This window comes from Oncorhynchus clarkii, chromosome 28 (assembly GCF_045791955.1).
Source record: "Oncorhynchus clarkii lewisi isolate Uvic-CL-2024 chromosome 28, UVic_Ocla_1.0, whole genome shotgun sequence".
Taxonomy (NCBI): domain Eukaryota; kingdom Metazoa; phylum Chordata; class Actinopteri; order Salmoniformes; family Salmonidae; genus Oncorhynchus; species Oncorhynchus clarkii.
The window spans coordinates 38,920,617-38,945,423 of record NC_092174.1 but is presented as its reverse complement, the minus strand read 5'-3'; the positions used below and the strand labels follow the sequence as shown (position 1 = coordinate 38,945,423).

Sequence of the window (24,807 nt, the reverse complement as noted above, 5' to 3'; positions counted from 1 at the left end):
CATGGAATTCTCCCCTTTGTACTTTTCACTGTGTTAAGGAAATGCAAAGCTTCAGTATGTGACCAACAGCCATGAGGTGGTAGATAGCTCATCCTGACACAGTCATTTGTCTCTTAAACTAGAATCCCAGCTGAAGGACGGGCCTGAAAAAAAAATTTAGCCACTCATTCAGACAGAGCTTATGGATGCAAGGACTGACCATCCAGGATAGCAACATTTTTAACCATGTTTTTGTTTACAAAACGGGACACAACAGCTGAACTGAGCTCATGAGGAATTTAAAACGTGTGCTTTAAGACTGAATGGGTAAAAATAAGTGGAAAAAATAGATATAGCAACTAAGCTTTAAGTATCTCTAACCAGCCCTCATTGTCTTTCATTGGTAATAAAGAACTTGGCCTTAAACACAGATTGAGTATATCCCTGTCTGAAACTCATGACACACACACACACACACACTTGAATTCAACGATTTTATAGCTAGTGTTAGCCTGAAGGATCAGCGTTAAATAATTGTTGGTTAAGAAATAAAACCTCAATATTCAATATTTTTTTATTTATTTTTGTTAGCAATCCACATTTGCTGTTTTGTTTTTAATAATTCATTCTCATTTTTATACAGTATTGAAAACCAAAAAAAAAAAAAGAAGTGGTGCATTCACATCTTTCCCAAGGGATTCTTTTAAGGTCGATCTCTACAAGGGTAAAACGGTGAAAAGCTGGAATCCATCCATGTTGAAATTCTCACAGGGAGCAAGAGTAATAGTAGTTGGCCTGATAAAAAAAAATCTACAACACTTCATGGATTTTTTTTTTTGTATATTTTTTTTGCCATTTACTTCTGGTTTTTGTCATTTTTGTAAAGGGAGGAGTCAGCTTCCCAGCATTTATCTTTTAAAAAGGAACTTCCCAGTCCATGCGCACAACACTCCCCCTCCAAAAAAACCTCCCCTCAATCCATTTCTCCTCTCCCACAATGCTCCTCTCCTCTCCTCTTATGCAACGTAGGTGTAGACTTTGCGGTCCTCAGGCGTCCGTGCCAAATATTCTCTCTCTATGAGTCCTTCAATGCGCTTCTTAATGACCACGGGGCTGGGGAGGAACCGGGCCCTCAGCTGCTGGGTGACCTGGGGAGAAAGGCAATACAATAACACTATTAGACACTATCGTTTCTCTGGTTCAAGAGACTGTGCTGAAAATGTCCTTGAAATATCATGTGTTAATGTCCTGTACTGAAATGTTATGTCCCGAAATATCCAAGTTCTGAGGAAGTGTATTTTCATTAAAAACCATAACATGATGGGTGAAAGAAAAGCACTGAGATGATTGCCGGTACTCATGTTGCAAAAGTTACCTCAAAGCACTCACTGAAATACTGTAGGGATAAACATTTCCATGTAAAAATTGAAAACAAAATCTTATATTCAACCAAATTGACTCAGAAATGATCTAGGGATGCAGATTATAATAATAAAAACTACCTTCCAAACCTGCTGTGTAGGGGGACTGAATGGACAACAGATGGAAATCTACCAGCTTTGCTCAGAGACAATTTATGCTTTTGATCTGAAAATGTGGTCGGTGTTTCCATATGGAGGGCGTTGCGGAGCCTCCGGAAGCATGCAGAGGCCAAATTGAGCTCCATACCGCATCGCCGTGCACCTTGCACATTTCGTAACAACGCAGAGGGCTCCGTAAAACTACGCATTGACATGATTGGTTGATGGAAGGTGAGGGCGGTCCTGTATAAACACAAACTCACTTCCTTGACAACAGCTCTGCACTGCTCTGAGAAGTACGAATGCCCTGACTTCTGCAGTGGCCCGATCACCCTTACTGCTGCACGGCCAATGCAGACAACAGATTGGCCACACAGCTCCTTTTAGTCTGAAATATTGAACAATGTGTGTTGTCCCTGTGAAATAAACCAAGTCCAGGACAGTACAGCTAGTGGAGATCAAGGCAGAGAGTTCTCTCCAGACCCCAAACAGATTCAATGGAAATTCTCCCATTGAGCTAGTTATTCTTTAGTCTAGGGCAAAGGTCCGTCCTCCACCCTTTCTCCTCTGTCCACAGTAACCCCAGAAACTGATAAGTGGTCTAGTATATGAATGTCAATTGGTTAGTAGGAGAAAGGAAGAGGCTCCTCCCCTCCTCTACAGCCACCTTTCATCGAGAAGAGTCACGTGAATAAGAGTCTTTATTGGAAGAGGTTTGAAATCTTTGAATCAGTGTTTGTTTTGTCTGAAGGAGAAAAGCACACAGACCTGTTAAAACAATATGCCTCAAGGTTTTACCTAGAAAATGTATTGCACAACCAACTTGTTTTTGTCACTTCACAGATGTATTTTTGGAATCCACCCCTGTAAACGTCACTTAACTGATGACGCACGAGAGAAGGAGCTTCTCATTTCATAAAAGCGCTTTTTTCTCTACTTTCCCCCCTCTCCTCAATTACCTTAGAACATCTTCAAAAGGAGGGGAGAGGAAGTCTCCATTTGATTTGCTCAACTGCTGAAAGGCCATCTCCATGGTAACACTACCACTTACCGTTAGAATCTCTATGGATGCCATATGGGCCTAAGCTTACTCTGTGTCCAGGAAACAACGCCTCCTCTACCCACCGGGACGCCGAGGCCTCCTCTCCCCACCGGGACGCCGAGGCCTCCTCTACCCACCGGGACGCGGAGGCCTCCTCTACCCACCGGGACGCCGAGGCCTCCTCTACCCACCGGGACGCCGAGGCCTCCTCTACCCACCGGGACGCCGAGGCCTCCTCTCCCCACCGGGACGCCGAGGCTTCCTCTACCCACCGGGACGCCGAGGCCTCCTCTACCCACCGGGACGCCGAGGCCTCCTCTACCCACCGGGACGCCGAGGCCTCCTCTACCCACCGGGACGCCGAGGCCTCCTCTACCCACCGGGACGCCGAGGCCTCCTCTACCCACCAGGACGCCGAGGCCTCCTCTACCCACCGGGACGCCGAGGCCTCCTCTACCCACCGGGACGCCGAGGCCTCCTCTACCAGGACGTCGAGGCCTCCCCTACCAGGACGTCGAGGCCTCCCCTACCAGGACGTCGAGGCCTCCCCTACCAGGACGTCGAGGCCTCCCCTACCAGGACGTCGAGGCCTCCCCTACCAGGACGTCGAGGCCTCCTCTACCAAGACGTCGAGGCCTCCTCTACCAGGACGTCGAGGCCTCCCCTACCAGGACGTCGAGGCCTCCCCTACCAGGACGTTAAGGCCGCACCCACCTCTGCTACCAGGACGTTGTGCTGCATCCTCTTTCTGGACTTCATGATGCGGACGATGGCCGCCTCGATCTCATGCTTCCTGTCGTCATCCACCTTCTGCCGCGTCTCCTTCCTCTCTGGGTCCGACTCGCCCTGCTTAGCAGCGACTGGAGGGAGGGAGAGAGAGAGACAGCAACCTTAGCACGGCGGAGGGAGGGCTGGCAACCTCGGCGGAGGGGGCTGGGGGGGGCCGCAACCTCAGCACAAGGCCACGTTCAGTAGCCGAACGTTGCAGATAGAAATACCACAAATAGAGCCAATTATTTTGCAAAACACGACATGTCAGAGAAGCATGTTTGTTCTAAATAGCATATCTCTATCTGCGCGTCCTGCTGAACACATCTCAGGTCATCAGGGCAAAGTCAAAGGTCAACATGCCCAGATGAGCAATAGTTGGAAGATGACCCCCTAAGCCTGTAGCTCCCCAGACCAGAAGACCACTGTGATATGGGTCCTTTTATCATTTAGAATAACAGACAGACACACTCACCCGTCTGTATTTTGACTCTGTGCAGCTTGGAGGTAAACTGATCGTTGACTGTAAACACGTGGCCGTTCTCGATCTCCTTGGACTTGGGCTCCTTGGTGAGGACGCGCTGGGTGGGCTTCCCGCAGGCCAGCGACTGCAGCGCTCGCACCAGCTCCCTCTCCGGTATATCCGTCTCCTGCTGGATCTCCTACAGTGGGGACGGGAGTGGAAGAGAGCGTAAAGGAGGAGCAGAGGGAGTGGAGGAGGAAGGGGAGCAGAAAATGGGAGGAGGAGGAAAGAAGATTTTTTTTTTTTTCAGCTTGCCATCTTTATCTGTTATTTCTAACACTTTGATGTGATGGAGACTGACCTGTGTCTGGCTCTTACCTCAAACGTGGACTTTTCTCTGTTGTTGAAGAGTATGAGGATGGTCATCTGGAAGGTGGAAACCTGCAGTATGTGCTTCCTGGTGTTAGAGCCCGTCACCTGGGCTCCTCCCACTCCCACCTCCGAACCATCCTCCTGGAGAGACGGAGAGAGACTGTGACTGACCCAAACTTAAGGAAAGCTTTGACTATGTACAGACTCTGTGAGCATAGCCTTGCTATTGAGAAAGGCCGCCGAAGGCAGACATGGCTCTCAAGTGAAGACAGGTTATGTGCTCACTGCCCACAAAATGAGGTGGAAACTGAGCTGCACTTCCTAACCTCCTGTTCAATGTATGACCATATTAGAGACACATATTTCCCTCAGATTACACAGATCCACAAATAATAAAAAATAAAAAAAACAATTTTGATAAACTCCCATATCTACTGGGTGAAATACCCCAGTGTGCCATCACAGCAGCAAGATCTGTGACCTGTTGCCACAAGAAAAGTGAAGAACAAACACCATTGTAAAGACAACCCATATTTATGTTAATTTATTTCCCCTTTTGTACTTTAACTATTTGCACATCATTACAACACTGTATATATACATAATGTGACATTTGAAATGTCTTTATTCTTTTGGAACTTCTGTGAGTGTCATGTTTACTGGTCATTTTAGTTTTTCACTTTTGTTAATGATCTATTTCACTTAATTTGGCAATGTTAACATACGTTTCCCATGCCAATAAAGCCCCTTGAATTGAGACAGAGTGACCAGAGGTACAGGTAGAAAGAGATGGAGAAGGGTTAAGAGAAGGGAGAGAGAAATGTAAAACAGTATTGACATTAACATACAACAGGAAAGCTACAGTTCACGTCATTCTGAGTAGACCCCCCCATGCCTTATTGTCGACAGGAAACCTTTACCTTCTTGATGGGGCCGTGGAAGGTAGCGTTGAGGTCGGCTGAGCCCATGTGGTGCTGGAGGGTCAACTGTCTGCCACTGTGTTTGGCCAAGTAGAACCTAACAGAGGAATATATATTAAATTGACTGCACTGTGGAAGACACATGTAATAGATAACAGATCCATCGATGAGGCTCAGAGGATGGCTGGTACCTTCTGAAGACCTCGAAGGCGTGTCTTGGGGAGGGGGGGATGGTGCATTTGGGCGTGGCCGACTGTGTGGGCCAATAGCCAGTGGTGAGTACTCTTACTGTGAGGTCGACGCCCCCTAGAGACAGCTGGGAGAAACGGCAGTCACAACATGAAAAGGAGAACCAAGACACACAGGAGTCCATGGTTTAGAACACAGAAACAAGACATGTTAGGGCAATGCCAGTTTTTCATTTGATGGAAATAGGTGGTGACAATGTGGACTGTTAGGGGTGTGTGTGTGTGTTGACAATGTGGACTGTTAGGGGTGTGTGTGTATGTTGACAATGTGGACTGTTAGGGGTGTGTGTGTATGTTGACAATGTGGACTGTCAGATATGTGTGTGTTGACAATGTGGACTGTTAGGGGTGTGTGTGTATGTTGACAATGTGGACTGTTAGGGGTGTGTGTGTATGTTGACAATGTGGACTGTCAGATATGTGTGTGTTGACAATGTGGACTGTTAGGGGTGTGTGTGTGTGTGTAATGTGGACTGTTAGGAGGGTGTGTGTGTGTGTGTGTAATGTGGCCTGTTAGGAGGGTGTGTGTGTGTGTGTAATGTGGACTGTTAGGAGGGTGTGTGTGTGTGTGTAATGTGGACTGTTAGGAGGGTGTGTGTGTGTGTAATGTGGACTGTTAGGAGGGTGTGTGTGTGTGTAATGTGGACTGTTGGGAGGGTGTGTGTGTGTGTATAATGTGGACTGTTGGGAGGGTGTGTGTGTGTGTATAATGTGGACTGTTGGGAGGGTGTGTGTGTGTGTATAATGTGGACTGTTGGGAGGGTGTGTGTATAATGTGGACTGTTGGGAGGGTGTGTGTGTGTGTAATGTGGACTGTTGGGAGGGTGTGTGTGTGTGTAATGTGGACTGTTGGGAGGGTGTGTGTGTGTGTAATGTGGACTGTTGGGAGGGTGTGTGTGTGTGTAATGTGGACTGTTGGGAGGGTGTGTGTGTGTGTAATGTGGACTGTTGGGAGGGTGTGTGTGTGTGTAATGTGGACTGTTGGGAGGGTGTGTGTGTGTGTAATGTGGACTGTTGGGAGGGTGTGTGTGTGTGTAATGTGGACTGTTGGGAGGGTGTGTGTGTGTGTAATGTGGACTGTTGGGAGGGTGTGTGTGTGTGTAATGTGGACTGTTGGGAGGGTGTGTGTGTGTGTAATGTGGACTGTTGGGAGGGTGTGTGTGTGTGTAATGTGGACTGTTGGGAGGGTGTGTGTGTGTGTAATGTGGACTGTTGGGAGGGTGTGTGTGTGTGTAATGTGGACTGTTGGGAGGGTGTGTGTGTGTGTAATGTGGACTGTTGGGAGGGTGTGTGTGTGTGTAATGTGGACTGTTGGGAGGGTGTGTGTGTGTGTAATGTGGACTGTTGGGAGGGTGTGTGTGTGTGTAATGTGGACTGTTGGGAGGGTGTGTGTGTGTGTAATGTGGACTGTTGGGAGGGTGTGTGTGTGTGTAATGTGGACTGTTGGGAGGGTGTGTGTGTGTGTAATGTGGACTGTTGGGAGGGGGTGTGTGTGTGTAATGTGGACTGTTGGGAGGGTGTGTGTGTGTGTAATGTGGACTGTTAGGAGGGGGGGTGACAATGTGGACTGTTAAGGGGGGGGTGACAATGTGGACTGTTAAGGGGGGTGACAATGTGGACTGTTAAGGGGGGTGACAATGTGGACTGTTAAGGGGGGGTGACAATGTGGACTGTTAAGGGGGGGTGACAATGTGGACTGTTAAGGGGGGTGACAATGTGGACTGTTAAGGGGGGTGACAATGTGGACTGTTAAGGGGGGGTGACAATGTGGACTGTTAAGGGGGGGTGACAATGTGGACTGTTAAGGGGGGGGTGACAATGTGGACTGTTAAGGGGGGGGTGACAATGTGGACTGTTAAGGGGGGTGACAATGTGGACTGTTAAGGGGGGGGGGGGTGTGACAATGTGGACTGTTAAGGGGGGGGGTGACAATGTGGACTGTTAAGGGGGGGGGGGTGACAATGTGGACTGTTAAGGGGGGGGTGACAATGTGGACTGTTAAGGGGGGTGACAATGTGGACTGTTAAGGGGGGGGGTGACAATGTGGACTGTTAAGGGGGGGGGTGACAATGTGGACTGTTAAGGGGGGGGTGACAATGTGGACTGTTAAGGGGGGGGGGGGTGACAATGTGGACTGTTAAGGGGGGGGTGACAATGTGGACTGTTAAGGGGGGGTGACAATGTGGACTGTTAAGGGGGGGGGGGGGGGGGGGGGTGACATTTGTGGACTGTAGGGGGGGGGGTGACATTTGTGGACTGTAGGGGGGGGGGGGGGGGTGACAATGTGGACTGTAGGGGGGGGGTGACAATGTGGACTGTTAAGGGGGGGTGACAATGTGGACTGTTAAGGGGGGGGTGACAATGTGGACTGTTAAGGGGGGGTGACAATGTGGACTGTTAAGGGGGGGGGGTGGTGACATTTGTGGACTGTAGGGGGGGGGGTGACATTTGTGGACTGTAGGGGGGGGGGGTGACAATGTGGACTGTAGGGGGGGGGGTGACAATGTGGACTGTAGGGGGGGGGGTGACAATGTGGACTGTAGGGGGGGGGGTGACAATGTGGACTGTAGGGGGGGGGGGGTGACAATGTGGACTGTAGGGGGGGGGGGTGACAATGTGGACTGTAGGGGGGGGGGGTGACAATGTGGACTGTAGGGGGGGGGGTGACAATGTGGACTGTAGGGGGGGGTGTGTTTGTTTATTTTTATTGATCTGTTATTTTACCAGGTAAGTTGACTGAGAACACATTTTCATTTACAGCAACAACCTGGGGGGAATAGTTACAGGGGAGAGGAGGGGGATGAATGAGCCAATTGAAATGTAAACTGGGGATTATTAGGTGGCCATGATGGTTTGAGGGCCAGATTGGGAATTTAGCCAGGACACTGGGGTTAACACCCCATCTCTTACGATAAGTGCCATGGGAGCTTTAAATGACCTCAGAGAGTCAGGACACCCGTTTAACGTCCCATCCGAAAGACTGTGGGGGGAGAACCTGGGGCATTGGGATGTTTTTTTAGACCAGAGGAAAGAGTGCCTCCTACTGACCATCCAACACCACTTCCAGCAGCATCTGGTCTCCCATCCAGGGACCAACCAGGATCAACCCTGCTTAGCTTCAGAAGCAAGCCAGCAGTGGTATGCAGGGTGGTATGCTGCTGGCAGGGTGGACTGTTAGGGGTGTGTGTGTTGACAATGTGGACTGTTAGGGGTGTGTGTGTTGACAATGTGGACTGTTAGATATGTGTGTGTTGACAATGTGGACTGTTAGAGGTGTGTGTGTTGACAATGTGGACTGTTAGATATGTGTGTGTTGACAATGTGGACTGTTAGAGGTGTGTGTGTTGACAATGTGGACTGTTAGGGGTGTGTGTTGACAATGTGGACTGTTAGGGGTGTGTGTGTTGACAATGTGGATTGTTAGGGGTGTGTGTGTTGACAATGTGGATTGTTAGGGGTGTGTGTGTGTGTGTGTGTGTTGACAATGTGGACTGTTAGGTGTGTGTGGACTGTTAGGGTGTCTGTGAAGACAACGTGGACTGTTAGGAGTGTGTGTGTGTGTGTGTGTGGAGACAATGTGGACTGTTAGGGGTGTGTGTGTGGAGGTATAACAGTCTTACCCCCGTGGACTGTAGGTGTTGTCTGAACTCGTCCATGGTGGTGTTGGAGATGCTCATGTCTCTGAACATCCCTTCCAGTTTAGAGGTGAACTGACAGCCACACTCAGTCTACACAGAGAAGACAACACAGCGATTCACACAGCACATCGAGTCACACAGCACATCGAGTCACACAGCACAGCGAGTCACATGTTCAGGGTTGAGACCAGCACAATATGGAAAACCAGGTCAAACAACTACCAGTCCATTCTAATGCTTAGAGATGTAAGATAGTCAAGAACATCCTGAATTCCTGATTATTAATGATAATAAAGTAATAATCTAATTAAAATCAAATGAATTAGTAATATATTGGGTATGAAATGTCAATGTGTAATTGACAGCAGACTCGTTCATCTCCTCACCTTTAGCTTAGAGATCATGTTCTTTTCAGAGTCGTCAGAGACACTCTTGTTGGTGAGCAGCCTCCGGGCCAAGTGCTGTTTGTAGTACCTCTCAAACACATCCTTCTCCTGCATGAACCGGAAAAGAACCATGGCCTTGTCCAGGATGGACTCCACCTCCTGTTCTGTCAGCTGGAGACCCAAACAGACAGAGTTAGGATATTGGTTTGAATAGTTTTCCTTTAATAAAAGCGTATTTTTATGCTGTGGTCCTGTCCAGAACTAGTGCACTATGGAAGGTATGGAAGGTAGGGTAGGTATGGAAGGAAGGTAGGGTAGGTATGGAAGGTAGGGAAGGTATGGAAGATATGGTATGGAAGGTAGGGTAGGTATGGAAGGTAGGGAAGGTATGGAAGGTATGGTATGGAAGGTAGGGTAGGTAAGGAAGGTAGGGAAGGTATGGAAGATATGGTATGAAAGGTAGGGTAGGTATGGAAGGTAGGGAAGGTATGGAAGATATGGTATGGAAGGTAGGGTAGGTATGGAAGATATGGAAGGTAGGGTAGTTATGGAAGGTAGGGTAGGTATGGAAGGTAGGGTAGTTATGGAAGGTAGGGTAGTTATGGAAGGTAGGGTAGTTATGGAAGGTATAGAAGGTAGGGTAGGTATGGAAGGTAGGGTAGGTATGGAAGGTGTGGAAGGTAGGGAAGTTATGGAAGGTAGGGTAGGTATGGAAGGTAGGGTAGTTATGGAAGGTAGGGTAGTTATGGAAGGTAGGGTAGTTATGGAAGGTAGGGTAGTTATGGAAGGTAGGGTAGTTATGGAAGGTATGGAAGGTATAGAAGGTAGGGAAGGTAGGGAAGGTATGGAAGGTAGAGTAGGTATAGAAGGTATGGAAGGTAGGGTAGGTATGGAAGGTAGGGTAGGTATGGAAGGTAGAGTAGGTATAGAAGGTATGGAAGGTAGGGAAGGTATAGAAGGTATGGAAGGTATGGAAGGTAGGGTAGGTATGGAAGGTAGGGAAGGTAGGGTAGGTATGGAAGGTAGAGTAGGTATAGAAGGTATGGAAGGTAGGGAAGGTATAGAAGGTATGGAAGGTATGGAAGGTAGGGAAGGTAGGGAAGGTATGGAAGGTAGGGTAGGTATGGAAGGTAGAGTAGGTATGGAAGGTAGAGTAGGTAGGGTAGGTATGGAAGGTAGGGTAGGTATGGAAGGTAGGGTAGGTAGGGAAGGTAGGGTAGGTATGGAAGGTATGGAAGGTAGGGAAGGTATGGAAGGTAGAGTAGGTATAGAAGGTATGGAAGGTAGGGTAGGTATGGAAGGTAGAGTAGGTATAGAAGGTAGGGAAGGTAGGGAAGGTAGGGGAGGTAGGGTAGGTATGGAAGGTAGGGTAGGTATGGAAGGTAGGGAAGCTAGGGTAGGTATGGAAGGTAGGGTAGGTATGGAAGGTAGGGAAGGTAGGGTAGGTATGGAAGGTAGAGTAGGTATAGAAGGTATGGAAGGTAGGGTAGGTATGGAAGGTATGGAAGGTAGGGAAGGTATGGAAGGTAGGGAAGGTAGGGAAGGTAGAGTAGGTATAGAAGGTATGGAAGGTATGGAAGGTATGGAAGGTAGAGTAGGTATAGAAGGTATGGAAGGTAGGGTAGGAATAGAAGGTAGGGAAGGTAGAGTAGGTATGGAAGGTAGAGTAGGTATGGAAGGTAGGGTAGGTATGGAAGGTAGGGTAGGTAGGGTAGGAATAGAAGGTAGGGAAGGTAGAGTAGGTATGGAAGGTAGGGAAGGTAGAGTAGGTAGGGTACTACATGAGATTAGTCCATTGAGTGTAACATTTAGCAGGTTGAACACTAACATACCCCTTTGACTCCCTTCTTGAGCTTGTCGTCGATGAAGAGGGAGAGGTACTCTGGGGAGCGGGAGTTGAGGTTGAGGAAGTACTCAAAGTCTCCGGCGATGGTCTGCTTGAAGAGCCGGTCGTTGTTGAACGACTCCAAGAGGAAACGGTCGAACCGCGTCTTCAGGTCCAACAGGCCCTATAGGACAGAGAATCAAATCCAACTTTATTTAAAGGGAATTTAAAATAACAGCACACTTTATAATAAGTAATAACACACAAACACTATAGAGATTGCAAGAGGTTTACATGTTATAGTGGGGCAAAAAAGTATTTAGTCAGCCACCAATTGTGCAAGTTCTCCCACTTAAAAAGATGAGGCCTGTAATGTTCATCATTGGTACACTTCAACTATGACAGACAAAATGAGAGAAAATCCAGAAAATCACATCGTAGGATTTTTTATGAATTTATTTGCAAATTATGGTGGAAAATAAGTATTTGGTCAATAACAAAAGTTTCTCAATACTTTGTTATATACCCTTTGTTGGCAATGACAGAGGTCAAACGTTTTCTGTAAGTCTTCACAAGGTTTTCACACACTGTTGCTGGTATTTTGGCCCATTCCTCCATGCATATCTCCTCTAGAGCAGTCATGTTTTGGAGCTGTTGCTGGGCAACACGTACTTTCAACTCCCTCCAAAGATTTTCTATGGGGTTGAGATCTGGAGACTGGCTAGGCCACTCCAGGACCTTGAAATGCTTCTTACGAAGCCACTCCTTCGTTGCCCGGGCGGTGTGTTTGGGATAATTGTCATGCTGAAAGACCCAGCCATGTTTCATCTTCAATGCCCTTACTGACGGAAGGAGGTTTTCACTCAAAATCTCACGATACATTGCCCCATTCATTCTTTCTTTACACGGATCAGTCGTCCTGGTCCTTTGCCGAAAAACAGCTCCAAAGCATGATGTTTCCACCCCCATGCTTCACAGTAGGTATGGTGTTCTTTGGATGCAACTCAGCATTCTTTGTCCTCCAAACACGACGAGTTGAGTTTTTACCAAAAAGTTATATTTTGGTTTCATCTGACATTCTCCCAATCTTCTTCTGGATCATCCAAATGCTCTCTAGCAAACTTCAGACGGGCCTGGCTTAAGCAGGGGGACACGTCTGGCACTGCAGGATTTGAGTCCCTGGCGGCGTAGTGTGTTACTGATGGTAGGCTTTGTTACTTTGGTCCCAGCTCTCTGCAGGTCATTCACTAGGTCCCCCCGTGTGGTTCTGGGATTTTTGCTCACCGTTCTTGTGATCATTTTGACCCCACGGGGTGAGTTTGCGTGGAGCCCCAGATCGAGGGAGATTATCAGTGGTCTTGTATGTCTTCCATTTCCTAATAATTGCTCCCACAGTTGATTTCTTCAAACCAAGCTGCTTACCTATTGCAGATTCAGTCTTCCCAGCCTGGTGCAGGTCTACAATTTTGTTTCTGGTGTCCTTTGACAGCTCTTTGGTCTTGGCCATAGTGGAGTTTGGAGTGTGGCTGTTTGAGGTTGTGGACAGGTGTCTTTTATACTGATAACAAGTTCAAACAGGTGCCATTAATACAGGTAACGAGAGGAGGACAGAGTAGCCTCTTAAAGAAGAAGTTACAGGTCTTTGAGAGCCAGAAATCTTGCTTGTTTGTAGGTGACCAAATACTTATTTTCCACCATAATTTGCAAATAAATTCATAAAAAATCCTACAATGTAATTCCCTGGATTTTTTAAAATCATTTTGTCTGTCATAGTTGAAGTGTACCAATGATGAAAATGACAGGCCTCATATTTTTAAGTGGGAGAACTTGCACAATTGGTGACTGACTAAATACCTTTTTGCCCCACTGTAACTCTTGGTGATGCCCTAAAAAGATAATTGGTATTGTGGTCAACAATTATTTTTCTTCTGTACTGAAATTCCAAATACTGTAGCACTTGGCAGTTATGTACATAGTTTTTTATTCCTTTTGCTTATTTTCTGAATAACTGTAAGATGTACATATTGTGTCGTTTCTGGAAGCTGTTGCCGTAGTGATAACCAAAAGATACTCCCTAAAAAGAGTGGGCTGGAACCTTAGCTTCAATGCTTATTGGGGTAGTTACCAATGTTACTATTTTAAACACGCTTCAGATTTAAGTTCTTTCTGGTCAGGAAATAGTCTGTGCCCTGATTGTTATGGACATGTTCTGAGAATAAAAATGCCAGACAGTCTTTGATTTGAGGTTAGGCCCAGCATACCTGGATGTAGTCGACAGGGTTCTTGCCCTCTCCCTCCTCTGACACCAGAGCCTTGCCCTGCTCCCTCAGGTAGGAGCTCATACACTCACACATGGTCTTCAGGCCGTTAGGCACACGGCTGAACAGCTTGTACATACAGCCCAGGTCTGGAGCGCAAGAGAAAGAGAGAAGGAGAGGAAGAGATGGGGGAGAGGAAGAGGGGGGGGAGAGGAAAATGGAGAATAGATAAGTTTATGAAGGAAGTTCAAACCAATACACAGATCTACAGTCAGAACTTGACATTGGTTTAGATGTCAAAGATTCACTGGCTCTGTCTTGTCAGTATTTCTGCGTGTCTGGTTTCAGAGTTAATCTGTGAGGTAAATGCAGAGCTCAGGAAATGCGCTTGAAGCAAATTCCGGTAAAAGAAAGAGAACTGACGTGAACCAGTAAATACATGAGTGACAGAGTTAACTTATTTGTCTCTCCGATTTGAAAATCATCAACACGAGGGTTTGATTCAGTCAACTCATCTATAATAGGTCTTGTACTATCTAGTATTTGTATCCCTGTCTGATAGTATGACATCTAGTGGCCCTTTTGGGTACTTCAGACTAACAAGTGTTTAATTATCTCTGGCTCTCAGTGTGGCCTTCTACCCCACTATTGTTTGTGGAGATGTGCTCTGATTGGTCGACTGACCAAAAGCTCAGCTATAATTAAATTAAATGTGGATCTGACTGAGAGTGTGCAGAGAATTTATTTCTCCCCGTTTCACTTTTGTCTCCAGTAGCTTCACTAATCAGCTTTGGGTGTCCGGTAGGTTGTGCCTAATTGGCTACGGTTACATAGGCAACCCATTCAGATCCCAATCTGATATTTTTCCTAATGTATGAACAGCAACAACAAGTCATATATTGAATATGATCTTTTGCCTGAAGATTCATACCATGTCCATACGTGTGGACCTCAATCCTAACGCAATTCTGATGCTTCAATATGTGGCCTCATTTGTATGATCTAAAAGTTATTTTTGTTTGTGTGCACATGACTTGCCGTTATCAACCACCCCGAAAATGTTATGTAACAGTGACAGGAAATGAGCGTTACATCTGTGTGCTACTTCAGAGGCTACATCAGTGGGAATGTGCAAATCTGATATGAGTGTGGACAGTCAAAAAAATAAGACTGGATAGAAGACAATTGCTAGGTCTGGAGAATCATTGATTCACCCTGGATAACATGCCTATGTCCGGGCAAGAACGGGAACGCTGATCTAGGATTACGTTTTCCTCTTTTAGACCACAGTGAAAAAGATTCTATGGACAGGATGATGTGTTCAGCACTGTTCAACACAGGATGATGTGTTCAGCTTTTTGAGAGAGAGAGAAAAAAAAAAAAAAGAGCCCAGGTCTCCAGATATAATTAAACACACAAGTTCTCATTAGTCTTGATTATAACTCAATTCAGTCTTAATCCGTTGCCTGTAAAACAAGCCTGTTTTCCACGTTCACCTTCTGTCTTTCCGTTCTTGAGCATGTGAACCAGGCCGGAATTCTCCATCTCCACGATGGTCTTCATGTGTTTGGAGATGAGCTCCCGTTCCACCACCTTGACGATGGGCTCCTCTGTGGACTTGTCCAGGCAGTGCAGCACCCGCTCTATCTCCTCGTTGATCCTGGCCTCCACCTTCTTGATGTACACACTGGCACTGTTCTCCGCTAGGAACTTCTGGCTCTCCATCTGAGGGGTAGGACAGGGTACGGTTTGAGGAGGAGGGGGTAGGACAGGGTACGGTTTGAGGAGGAGGGGGGTAGGACAGGGTACGGTTTAAGGAAGAGGGGGGTAGGACAGGGTACGGTTTGAGGAGGAGGCGGGTAGGACAGGGTACGGTTTGAGGAGGGGGGTAGGACAGGGTACGGTTTGAGGAGGACGGGGGTAGGACAGGGTACGGTTTGAGGAGGACGGGGGTAGGACAGGGTACGGTTTGAGGAGGAAGGGGGTAGGACAGGGTGCGGTTTGAGGAGGAGGGGGGTAGGACAGGGTACGGTTTGAGGAGGAGGGGGGTAGGACAGGGTACGGTGTGAGGAGGAGGGGGGTAGGACAGGGTACGGTTTGAGGAGGAGGGGGGTAGGACAGGGTACGGTTTGAGGAGGAGGGGGGTAGGACAGGGTACGGTTTGAGGAGGAGGGGGTAGGACAGGGTACGGTTTGAGGAGGAGGGGGTAGGACAGGGTACGGTTTGAGGAGGAGGGGGTAGGACAGGGTACGGTTTGAGGAGGAGGGGGTAGGACAGGGTACGGTTTGAGGAGGAGGGGGTAGGACAGGGTACGGTTTGAGGAGGAGGGGGTAGGACAGGGTACGGTTTGAGGAGGAGGGGGTAGGACAGGGTACGGTTTGAGGAGGAGGGGGTAGGACAGGGTACGGTTTGAGGAGGAGGGAGGTAGGACAGGGTACGGTTTGAGGAGGAGGGGGTAGGACAGGGTACGGTTTAAGGAGGAGGGGGGTAGGACAGGGTACGGTTTGAGGAGGAGGGGGGTAGGACAGGGTACGGTTTGAGGAAGAGGGGGTAGGACAGGGTACGGTTTGAGGAGGGGGTAGGACAGGGTACGGTTTGAGGAGGAGGGGGGTAGGACAGGGTACGATTTGAGGAGGAGGGGGTAGGACAGGGTACGGTTTGAGGAGGAGGGGGGTAGGACAGGGTACGGTTTGAGGAGGAGGGGGTAGGACAGGGTACGGTTTGAGGAGGAGGGGGGTAGGACAGGGTACGGTTTGAGGAGGAGGGGGGTAGGACAGGGTACGGATTGAGGAGGAGGGGGTAGAACAGGGTACGGATTGAGGAGGAGGGGGTAGAACAGGGTACGGATTGAGGAGGAGGGGGTAGAACAGGGTACGGTTTGATGTGAGATAGAGGTATTTCAGATACAGAACAAAGTGGAAGTTGGAAGAGGTTTATAGGGCAATAAATGTATGTAAAACTGAAAAATAAAAAGCATTTTATTAGTGTGGACAATTGTTGAGGAGCACAAAATGGCGAACTGATGGGCATCGACTCATGAACAGGATTTGGATGACCACAAACCAAGAGGTCACCTATGTTGGAATGTTGCTATATGGGGTTAGATGAGGATAGAGAGAAGCTCCACTGACTAAATGTAGCTTAACGTTTTGTAATAGCTTGGTTAGGTATTTTTGTGGTTTTAGCATCCATGCCAACATTATAAAACAAATCTCAGCAGTCACAATGACTGGACAAAAAAACAAAAGAGCGTGTAAAATGTTGCCCAACCCACCTGGAAGAATTCTGCAGACATTTCTAAGAAGGGGGACTCAAAGTCTTCCTCGTACACAGACCTACCCTCCAGACCCAGAATCATCAGCATCTGACAGGCGTTCCTGATCGCTCCCCTGTGCACGCACGCGCACACACACACACACACACACACACACACACACACGGAATAAACATATGATCTAGATTTTTGGGAGGGGATTTCGCTCTTTGAAGAGATAACAACCATATGATAGGATTTATAGTTTTATGACTCCTTAAAACAAACATTTTTTTTTAAAGAAGTAACATTGAGTAAAACCTATTTGCCAGAGTGGTGATGAGTTGGGTATTAATGTAGTAGTTAATCTCCCAAGTTGAAAGGTCAGTTCTCTGTGAATAGGATGTGCTACTGCCCTTATCATAGGCAAACATTTTTTTAAAACAGCCAAAGAGAAAGATGGAGTGGTTTCAGGGGCTTAAGCCTCACATCACAGATCGCCATTGTCCCCTAGGATATGACTTATGCACCAGCCTCACCAAATAACCACTATCTGATCAACAGTAGCAGGGACTGTATACACAAAGCAAGTCAGTCATCATGATCGGAAAGGCAAAACTGATCCCAGATCAGCACTAATACTCAAGTGACTGAATAGATACAGGTCTTTATTTTGTTAGACAGATCCCAGAACAGTCCTTACCTGTCCACCACCTCTCCTTTCCTCTCCCGTGCGATCATGTCCAGCAGGGTCTGTCGCAGGTGGTCTCGGATGCAGCCGTAGCGCACCACCTGGTCTCTGAAGATGATCAGGCCCAGGTTGTAGACGTTCTCCACGTTGTTCTGCTGCACGTACACCCGGTCCTGGAGCCAAGGGGAGTACAGCGCGTTAGAGCGGCCGGTAAGTTAGAATAAAACCCATCTGAATACTTTGTCCTCCGAAGAGAAAATTCTTTGCACAGTTAAGAGTTTACTCAAATTAAAAATTCAGGAACGGGTAAGGACTCCAAAAAGTCATATTTTTTGCACTGAAAAGCCATATGATACCTGATAGGCTGGTGTCCTTGGTACTTGGTTACACTCACCAATACTAATCTATAGCCTACTAGGCAGACACAAAATAAATATGTCTGAAATCTCAGTTCTGGGATTAGATGTATACCAAAATAACACTACATCATCTTCCCATTTCTGCACCTAACACTGAGCAAGCCAGGCAACTAACTGGAGACCCAGGATGCAGGGAAAGGTCAAACTTCCTTCCTTTTTGAGCGTGCTCTTTACTGTTCGTTTTATATTGTTTATTTCACTTCAGTTTATTATCCTTGTCACTTGCTTTGGCAATGTTAACATATGCCACTAAAGCCCTTTGAATTGAGGAGAGAGATTGAGCCCTTTAAATTGAGAAGGGGGGGGGGGGGGGAGAAGGAGAGAGAAAAACAAAAGAACCCCGAGAGAATTCTGCAGTCTCCATAGCGGCTGTGTCACTGGATTGTCCCCCACCTCATACAGCACACAGACAGTTGGCCTTACTGTTACAGTAAATCAAGCAGAGTTACCACTAGTTGCCCAAAAAACTGGAGAAATAAAACACAAGTTCTTTGTTCTGCCCAGGGAAAACAGGGCAAACAGCAACTAGAAGGCTGGCCCGCCCAACACCCGCCATGACATGTCGTTGAGGAGAGTCTTCCCAGGGAAAACAGGGCAAACAGCAACTAGAAGGCTGGCCCGCCCAACACCCGCCATGACACGTTGTTGAGGAGAGTCTGCCCAGGGTAAACAGCAACTAGAAGGCTGGCACGCCCAACCCCCACCATGACGTGTCGTTGAGGAGAGTCTTCCCAGAGAAAACAGCAACTAGAAGGCTGGCACGCCCAACCCCCACCATGACGTGTCGTTGAGGAGAGTCTTCCCAGGGTAAACAGGGCAAACAGCAACCAGAAGGCTGGCCCGCCCAATCCCCACCATGACGTGTCGTTGAGGAGAGTCTGCCCAGGGTAAACAGGGCAAACAGCAACTAGAAGGCTGGCACGCCCAACCCCCGCCATGACACGTTGTTGAGGAGAGTCTGCCAGGGCCATTCTTTCATACGAGGAAACTATTATTTACACTTTAGGGAAACCACTGGAGACAAAACTCCACAACTTTCTGGAGAAGCAATACTACTGATTAGGCCTGTCTGGGGTTAAAAAGACATCTGGAGAATCCTTCAGGACCGGGGTTTGGGAATTCTGCAGATCCATGTAAATGCGGCATATTTTCCAGCATATCCCTGGTATACAGACAGTAGTTGTGCTTCTTGACATGGTCGACATGGACTGGACACTTCCAATTCAGTGTAACAACAAAACTGTTGTTCTTCCCTCAATAACCACAGAACACACTAGAACAGGAGTGTCAAAATTTCAATTAAGACCCAGGTGAGGGGAGTTCTTTACTAGTTAGTGACCTTAATTCATCAATCAAGTACAAGGGTGGGGCGAAAACCTGCAGACACTCGGCCCGCCGTGGATTGAGTTTGACACGTGAACTAGACCTAAAGCAGTCCACCTACCATGTACATCAGGATGTCTCTGATCATGACCATGGCTGTCTGGTGGTCGTTCCACGCTTGATTCAAAGTCTGCAGAAAGTTATTGTTTAACGAGTTTAGGACATCTTCCCGTACCTGCGGAAAGACATAAGATAAGTACTGAGAGTCTTAGTAAAGATATAAGATAAGTACTGAGAGTCTTAGTAAAGATATAAGATAAGTACTGAGAGTCTTAGTAAAGATATAAGATAAGTACTGAGAGTCTTAGTAAAGATATAAGATAAGTACTGAGAGTCTTAGTAAAGATATAAGATAAGTAGTGAGAGTCTTAGTAAAGATATAGCTTCTGTCTATGTTGAAGTTGCCTGTAGACACTGATCCAAGGCAAAGACATTTGAGATCAGTGTCTCCATTTTTTTGGAGTTTCCAAACTAATGGTGTAAGTTAGGAATGAGATTGAATGAACTGATCCTAGATCTGTACCTATGGGCAATGTCTACCCAGGGCTCTGTGTTAGAACAGCTGGAGACGGACAACATGTGGACATACAGGTTATGACCCCAGCTATCTGGCCTGCTGTATGCTAAATGTTATATTCATGAGAGAAGGCGATGCCAAATACTAAAATCCAGTGCAGACCAGCTGGTGGTTCATATGAATCAGCCTAGTCCCCAGACATAAGACTGCTACAGCTCCCATACTCATCAATCACAAGAGTTTAATCAAGTCTGTCTGGTTCTGTTTTGAGTGTGGTGAGTTTTCATGTAGGCTATATAGCTCTATCATCCGTATATCTATATTTTAGCTGAACGGGGGATTGTTTCATTGCGTACGTACTTAATTTACAAAGTGGATTGCACTGTGTTGTGTGTGTACAGGTTCTCTGCTGATTTTGCATATCAAATTGTGTCCGTTACAAAAGGTAAACGTTACAGCGAAGGCCAGGAGTTTCTCTTGACCACATGGTCACGTGACCAGGAGAAACTCCTGGGCCTAATTCGCTGTGTAAGTCAACACCTATTCACTATTTTTTTTAAATTTGATTTAAAAATATATTTTAACATTTTTCCCCAATTTTGTGGTATCCAATTATTAGCAGTTACTATCTTGTCTCATCGCTACAACTCCCGTACGGGAGAGACGAAGGTGGAAAGCCATGCGTCCTCCGAAACACAACCCAACCAAGCCGCACTGCTTCTTAACACAGCGCGCATCCAACCCGGAAGCCAGCCGCACCAATGTGGCGGAGGAAACACCGTGCACCTGGCTACCTGGTTAGCGTGCACTGCGCCCGGCCCGCCACAGGAGTCGCTAGTGCGCGATGAGACAAGGACATCCCTACCGGCCAAACCCTCCCTAACCCGGACGACGCTAGGCCAATTGTGAGTCGCCCCATGGACCTCCCGGTCGCGGCCGGCTGCGACAGAGCCTGGGCTCGAACCCAGAGTCTCTGGTGGCACAACCTTAGCATTATGGTGATTACGGATTAAATTGACTTCTACCAGATGCCTCTTATTAAGATTTTCATATACATACACATGCTTTTGAAGAAGATAAAAACCAAACTACAAGGCGTGAGGGATGGTCACCTTCACAGCGTATTATGGGAAATTATTTATAGAAGATAAACAGTGGTGCATTGTGGGAGGCGTAGTCCTTTACTTTGTTGACGAGGTGCTCGGTGACGACCTCACGCAGGCCCGTGTAGAGCTTCTCGCCGTGTTTGTGCAGCACCATTGTGTAGGCGTTCCTGTAGAGCTCCTCGAAGCTCAGCCCGCTGTTGTTCTTCCTCTGGATCTCCTGGATAGCGTTCTTCAGAAGGTCCCAGATATTGTTGACATACTTCTCATCCATTGTCATCTAGGGAGAGAGAAATCGGACACAATGAAGAAACAATGACAACGGAACTGTTGTTCAACCCTTTTCACCCTGTGTCCGTTCATTCTTAGTAAGGATTGTTTCCTCATTCTGCAAATCTGAACAGATGACACATCTTTGTCAATTGATATATGACAGCAGTGCACAGACGTTGGTAATTCATGTAGAGGTTGATATCGGGTTAGAACAATGATGCAAGTTTATAAGTATCTTACAGTGTTTCATACAGTCTGAAAAGTTGTTTAGGTATGGCTATGACTCCCCGACAAGCCCTGCACCTAGTATGCATGTTTGTGATTTGCGTGAGGATTTGAAGCCTTCACTTAAACATGTTCTAAGGGCTTTCTTCGATAAACCACAGGTGCAGCTAGGGCCTAAAAACTTAAATTATGACTTCACAGTGACTCAATCATGGCGGTTGAAACACACCTCGTCTCGACACATTTGAAACAAAGAGAAAACGCCATTTGCCTATTATTAGGGATGTCCGTGTTTCTCATTGGTAGAGAGAAGGTAGGAGTTGGTGCATTAGGAAATCAAGCGACTAGGCTTATTGTAGTCAGAACATCTGTATTAGGACTATTGTGTAGGTTGTGATGGTACGACACACGATAAGTCAAATACAAAACAATAATATATTTATTCCAGTTAGGGATTTTCGTTATACAGATCATCCCAAAGACGCTTAAAAACAAAAGTACATGTAGTTCTTGGGCTGGACGATGGTCATCAACAGAGGCTGACGTGTCCAGGTCACATCTCCTCCGGTGGGTTAGAAATAGCATGACGTCGGTCTAAGCCTAGGTGTTTTCATATTTGAAGTATTGGTAATTATCAATAGTAGAACGAGTAGGGTGTACATAGCAGTAAATGATATATTTGCTTGCGTCAGCCTACATGATCATAATCTGACATTATTAATGCAGATAGGGTCTAGAACTACAACAAAGTGAACAGACCAGGAGTTGTTATGCTAGCCTGTCTGTATAAACACATTAATGAATGAGAGAATTTGTTGTGGGAAAGTATCTTGTCTTTCCCTAGGCAGGTGCAAAAGAATGGAAAATTCCAAGATGAGGTGAGGGGGAAAAAATATGCAGACAATAACATTTGTTTTAATCAACTACAGATATGATTCTGATTCAAATTAATGTGGGCACAGCAGAGGCACCAAGATGAGTCAAGTCTTTTTGCCCCGTAGCTTATTAGTATTACAACAGCTTAGCTAGCTATCAAACCCTGTCAAGATGTCCATTATTTTGGCCATTCAAACCTCAGGGATCCAGTCACCTGACCAGAGAGCACATTAACACTCCAGCCACAACCATACACCTATTAGACAGGCAAGGAGAGGGCTGGAACCTGTAACTTTGATTGACTTCATTGCCGTTTGTCCGCCAGAAATGGAGGTTCAACTCACACATTGACATGAGCAGTAATTGAGGGAGATTGACTCAGCCTAAGAGTTTAGAATGAGAGAGAGAGAGGGGGCCATGCCATCAAGTCATTATTCTACACTGAGTGCCTCCCCTCCACAAAGTAATTACATAATCTGTTTTATTATATTAGGGCCAACAACTGAACTGAGGGGTACAGGATGCACCAACATGTGCAAAGGGGAAAACTGCCTAAAATAGAATCCAGTTCTTCATGGCAGTCTAAATGAAAGCCTGCCCAAGCATGCAGAGATGCAAGCAAACACATAGGCCCTAAACACACACACTACACTGAAAGTCACTTTGGTGGGCCTAAATTTGGAACATGGGACAAATAAACTGGGTGGCAAGTAGTTGTGTAAGATGAAAAGCTTATCCCTTCTCAGTTATTATTAGGTGGGGCTGCTGCAGGTATGCAAGCAACAAAACTGCATATCCCATACCCTGGCTACTGTCCAGGTGCACAGACTGAGTGCGTGGTCACAGAAGCACTCGCACGGCCATTCCGCTGCTATTATTCCTGCAGCATTCAAGCAGTCAGTGTAACACTGTGCGTGTGTGCGAGATATTCAGGGGATGAGAGAGTATATTTCTGTCTGAGCCCAGGGCCCTGACTGCAATGTCATTCCTTCACACATACAGCCAATGTCTGACATCCAACAGTGTAGGGCTGCTCTCATAAAAAGACTAACGTTAACTAACTAACGTACAGCAATCGGTATACATGTTTAGCTAGTTCTGCAACATAGTCAGGCTAAATATTGGCATGCTAAATATCTACAAATCATGACACTGATTTTTAAAAAACAACAACAAAAATTCACAGACAAATTAGTTTAGAAACTCTGGTTATACCCTTTCTGAGTTAGTAAGTTAGGCCTGCGCTACAGGCAGTTTTTACGGGTGGGCAGTTGGCTACACAGCTAAAGAACTAGATAACGTTAGTACGTTAGCCGGTAGCTTACTAGCTAACGATAGATAGTTGACTTAAAAGTGTAGTTAACCAGGTAGGTAGTTAGTTACCAAGCTAGGTTTCTGCTAACTAGCTAATAAGGTTAGCTGGCTGCCAATGTATATAGCTAGCCAACGACCAAGCTAGAAACTAGTTTGTCAGCAACACCGCAAGTTAGCTAACGAACAGTTATCTAGTGGATATTTTCCAATGTGCACTGCACAAATAACAGACACTTATCGAATCAAAGCTAGCTAGAAAACTAGATAGCTAGCTAGTTGTTGTTAGCTGACAGTGACATTTTCAAAGTATATAGTTTAGCTAACTAGCCAGGCCCGTCTTTAGCAAATGACATCCCCGGTGCTCGCGTCTCAGCGTACCCGGCCAATACTTACAGGAAAGGCTCTTATCCTCATCTTGGTGTCCTTCTTGACGCCGCCTTTGAGGTTGGACATGATTAGTTAGTACGTCCGTCTTCTCTACGTTATCATGAAATACTATTTTAGGCTGCAACAGGGATGCCTGCAAATGGAAAGTGGTAAAGATCCCCCTCGACCTTCCCCTTGGGCTTGGGTCCGTCTCTCTGCGCTGTTGTTGTCACTCCTCTTCTCCCAATTTTTGCCTAGCTTCTCCTTGCAGTGATGGCGGACAAGCTTCTACAGGGCAGTGGTAACTGCGAACCGAAATCACGCGAGATGAACCATGGAAAACATAACGTTGCAAAAAGATATAGCACGTTCATCCTCATTCTACCAGTTGGATATATATCCAATTAACTTTAACCCAGTATCAAGTCTGGACAATGTATGTGTATACAGTCTATTCAGTTCATATCATATTGCATTTTATCAGGTGGCCAAAATTGGAAGTGACATGGATTTTTTTTTAAATATTACACAAACGTGCACAGTTCAACATCTAGCATTCTTTCTTTGTGCTCACTAGATACTTACCTAGCTACATTATTGAGTAGTCAGTACCCATGCACTAGGCCTGTCAACTATGATGAGTTGGCCAAGTCTCAGTCTCAATCACATGATATCCATGCTGTTTTGTTATTTAAATACCAGTGTGCATGTACACATAAAGCCTTGACACAGTGCTATTGTAAACTGAGGGACATGTGATGTCACTAGGCCTAATTGTGTGACAGGGTAGGAACCATGGCATCTGTTCCTTTAAGGAGACCCTTAGTTACCATGTGAAATGTATAAAAGCAACCTTTTTTTCAGGTAGGCCTAAAATATTTTGTCCTAAAGGTCCTGAGAAGTCGTTGTGATTTGTTGTTTCTGAACCCTCCAGGTGACTGTTAAAGTAAATATAGGCCTATGTGTGT

The 24,807-nt window shown here is 46.5% G+C and overlaps 1 protein-coding gene across 1 annotated transcript; it reads right to left on the bottom strand.

The window, feature by feature from the left end:
• Positions 1-611: 611 nt before the first annotated feature.
• Positions 612-24,153, bottom strand: LOC139386684 (cullin-3-like). The gene is made up of 16 exons (XM_071132489.1): positions 23,867-24,153; positions 20,868-21,065; positions 19,227-19,340; positions 17,376-17,536; positions 16,694-16,808; positions 14,916-15,144; positions 13,423-13,568; positions 11,169-11,345; positions 9,337-9,507; positions 8,933-9,040; positions 5,256-5,380; positions 5,065-5,161; positions 4,151-4,285; positions 3,785-3,971; positions 3,256-3,401; positions 612-1,127 (listed from the first exon to the last, which is right to left on the bottom strand). The coding sequence occupies exons 1-16, from the start codon at positions 23,924-23,926 to the stop codon at positions 996-998; spliced, it is 2,301 nt and encodes a 766-aa protein (XP_070988590.1). The 5' UTR covers positions 23,927-24,153; the 3' UTR covers positions 612-995.
• Positions 24,154-24,807: the final 654 nt, after the last annotated feature.